The 3106-nt window shown below is 43.7% G+C and overlaps 1 protein-coding gene across 1 annotated transcript; it reads right to left on the bottom strand.

Annotated features, from left to right (window-relative positions):
• Positions 1 to 784: 784 nt before the first annotated feature.
• Positions 785 to 2840, bottom strand: LOC137779212 (saxitoxin and tetrodotoxin-binding protein 1-like). The gene is made up of 6 exons (XM_068566795.1): positions 2669 to 2840; positions 2228 to 2370; positions 2031 to 2098; positions 1645 to 1773; positions 1379 to 1474; positions 785 to 1292 (listed from the first exon to the last, which is right to left on the bottom strand). Exons 1-6 carry the CDS (start codon positions 2777 to 2779, stop codon positions 1204 to 1206), a joined length of 636 nt encoding a protein of 211 aa, XP_068422896.1. The 5' UTR covers positions 2780 to 2840; the 3' UTR covers positions 785 to 1203.
• Positions 2841 to 3106: the final 266 nt, after the last annotated feature.

Raw genomic sequence — 3106 nt, 5'->3', positions numbered from 1 at the left:
TAATCTTCACATATATTTGGGATAAATAAGATGAAGAAAACCTACCAGTTTGGGGTCCTCTGGTATGAAAGGTCTGACCAGGTCCTTACAGTCAGGTGCAGATGCAGAACTAAGGGAAGTTAAAGCCAACAGAAATACCACAGCAGGCAGAGCCATGCTCGGACAGAGAAGAGGATGAGATGGAAGAGGGAGAGTCAGCAGCACTGCAGAGGATGTCGCTGAAGCTGCAAAAGAAAACCTCAAACAAACAAAAAAAGTAATTGTGTAAGTGCTAATGATGAGGAGGAGGAGGAGGGGGTTTCTACAAGATGCACCAGTGACGGCTTTGTAACTACCATGCAGACCCATGCAGATTTCTTTAGTTCAGCGTTGCATGGCCAGCTCAACAGTCCTCTGTTGCCCGTAGCGTTGCCCCTAAATGAACTCGGGCAAAGTGCCAAAACTTGTCCCTGACTGATCAGACATCTGAAAAGTACTTGAGGTGTTTTTTCTTCAGTTGAATGAAGGTTGAACGCATTGTGGTGACAGTTTAAAAGTTTGACGTCGTCTTTCTCCCCCTACCGGAGACGTTACCCAGCAACGCTCTTTGTGGAAGTTTCTGGGAAAGGCGGTGCATTTGAGAGGAGGTGTAGTGCTTTTGATGGAGCAATTAATCTGGATTTAATCTGGAGAGTTTGGCATCTTCTAATGCATTTGCAAATCATTAAAGAAATGTTGGAGCTCAGAAGCCAAAGACTTTTACTGGATAAGTGTAGAAATATGTGACAAGAACACAACACAGAGAGCGACTGAAAGCTTTTTTATTTACATCGCACAACCAGTTGGAAATAGTTACTCAACGAACAGATTATTAAATTGATTTGAACAATGCATTGAAGTGGATCTTTCAGCCATAACGGTGCCTGCCAGAATCCACTTAACTGAATACATATCACATTTCTTAAACTAAATCATGAAAGGTCAAACGGCTTAGCAGGCAGACACACATTCATAAGACTGCGGTGCTCATAGCCACAGATCTAACTTGACACCAACAGGCCGTGAACTCATTTCTGCTGCTAAAACCAGCTGTAACCGGACTAAGGAAAATCTATTCCACAGTGTGTGCAGATCACATTACAACACTATTGAGTACAGGTTAAGTTGGATGTGTTTGGATGGGTGCCTGCTGTTCAAAGGGCGATGACATCTCTTTGCTCCGCTTTACTTTTCAGTGGGCGGAACATCGGTTTTATCATTCTCTGTATTCTCGGCACCATTTGATGCAGGGACCCTCTCATCTGGACACAGATCTGAAAGAGGAGAACATCACTGATTGGTGAAGAAGGTGGCATTATAGGGCTTTTATGATTTCATTTGGTATGAAATGCCAGCTGACCTGTTCCTCCAAAGTGGTACTCTGGGAGGAATTTAAGGCACTCTGCCTGCTTCTTGAAGGTTTCTAACTCGGACGGCTCCAAAGTGCCGTTACGTGCTTTAAAGAGAAGCCAGAGGAATAAAACGGAGAGGGTGAGGTGGTAGGAATAAAGAGGTGACACGGGAAAAAGGACAGAAATAAGGAAGAAATTATCAAAATATATATTTTTACAAAAAAATAAATGCAGAAATCGTGTTGTTCTTTTTAGGGGGAAGAAACTGCCTTACTGAAGAGGAAAAGGTATCGTCCCTTTGACTTGCCGTCGGGGAGGAGGGTGGTGTCTTCGGACAGGAGGCAGTCGGAGCAGGTCTCATAGTACTTTCCATCATGATATGAAGTGTGACCATTGATGTTAACTGGGACACATTAGAAAAACAAGGCTTCACAATCAATGTAACCCAAATGCAATATATTGTCTTTTATGTCCATAAATATATTGTAAATGTTATATAACATACTAAAATAAAGTATGTAAAAACCTTTGTTTAAACCTTTTTAATCAAATGTCCCTTTACTGTGGTAATATTGTTTTTGCTGCATCACCCACACAACATTACACGTCATAGAAAGAGCAGTGATGAGCAGGGTGTAACTGAACGATAGAGATAGTTACAAGTGGTGTGGCTGGTCATCCCTGAGATGGTGGCATTGGCTAACCCCTGCAGGCATTTGTCATCACTTCTGTAATAGGACAAACGAAACAAGAAAAAAGGAGTGACAATCCACATCTTTTAATTAATATACACTCTTAACCATTATCTTTTGTATGTAAGCAAAAATGGAACATCAATATGTCTGCAGTGTCCTTACAGGCGGTCGGACCAGTAGATGGACATGACTCCGCTGTCCGAGGAAGCCGACAGTTCCACCCAGGAGCCGTTCACCACCACCAGGTCGTTCTTCAGACCAGGCTGGTCCCACGACCCCACATGGAGCACCCACTTCCCATAGATCTGCCACAAACACAGAGATATACAAGACACCTCAATATGCATGAGATATTGAATATAGTTGAGCTTTGTAAAACCATAAACAAAGATAATACATAACACAGATTGGCTTGCGCTCAGGAGTGATACATTAAATGAGCAATTGTGTTGTTAAGACCCTTAGTTCATTTGAAATACCATGGAGCACATTTTAATTTTAACATCAAAACAAAAGCTATTCAAGTTATGTTAACACAGCGCTGTGCTACAAAGCCCCTTCACATATGACCCCAGCTCATAACAAATGATTGCTTTTACTCACAGGGCTGTGGCTGTCCAGTACCAGAGGCTTAACCAGCTCTTTGCAGTCCGGTTCAGAAGCAGCACCCAGGGAGGTGAGAGCCAGCAGAGCTACAACCAGCTGTGCATCCATAGCTCGAGACAGCAGGCAGCCAGAGAGCAACACTAATGTCAGGGATCCTGCCAGCTAGAGCCTCCTCAAAGCGACCAGGGGAAGTGTTCTGTAACAGTGGGCTGGGCCAAACACACAAACACACACACACACACACACTACACAGCCAGTCAACAAGAGCTGGTCCAAGTTACTCCATTACATAACAGACAGCTGGCAGAGTCTGAATAGCATCTTTCAACGTGTGAACACCCCCCTGGACCGAGTCACACACAGGCACGACAATAAAAAGAAAGACACACACACACACACACACACACACACACACACACACACACACGTCTCCTC

This window comes from Clinocottus analis, unplaced genomic scaffold (assembly GCF_023055335.1).
Source record: "Clinocottus analis isolate CAN_PGR_092001 unplaced genomic scaffold, fCliAna1.0.p SCAF_7, whole genome shotgun sequence".
NCBI classification, from domain to species: Eukaryota; Metazoa; Chordata; class Actinopteri; order Perciformes; family Cottidae; genus Clinocottus; species Clinocottus analis.
The sequence above is the reverse complement of the archived record's forward strand: the minus strand, read 5'-3'. Positions and strand labels throughout refer to the sequence as shown.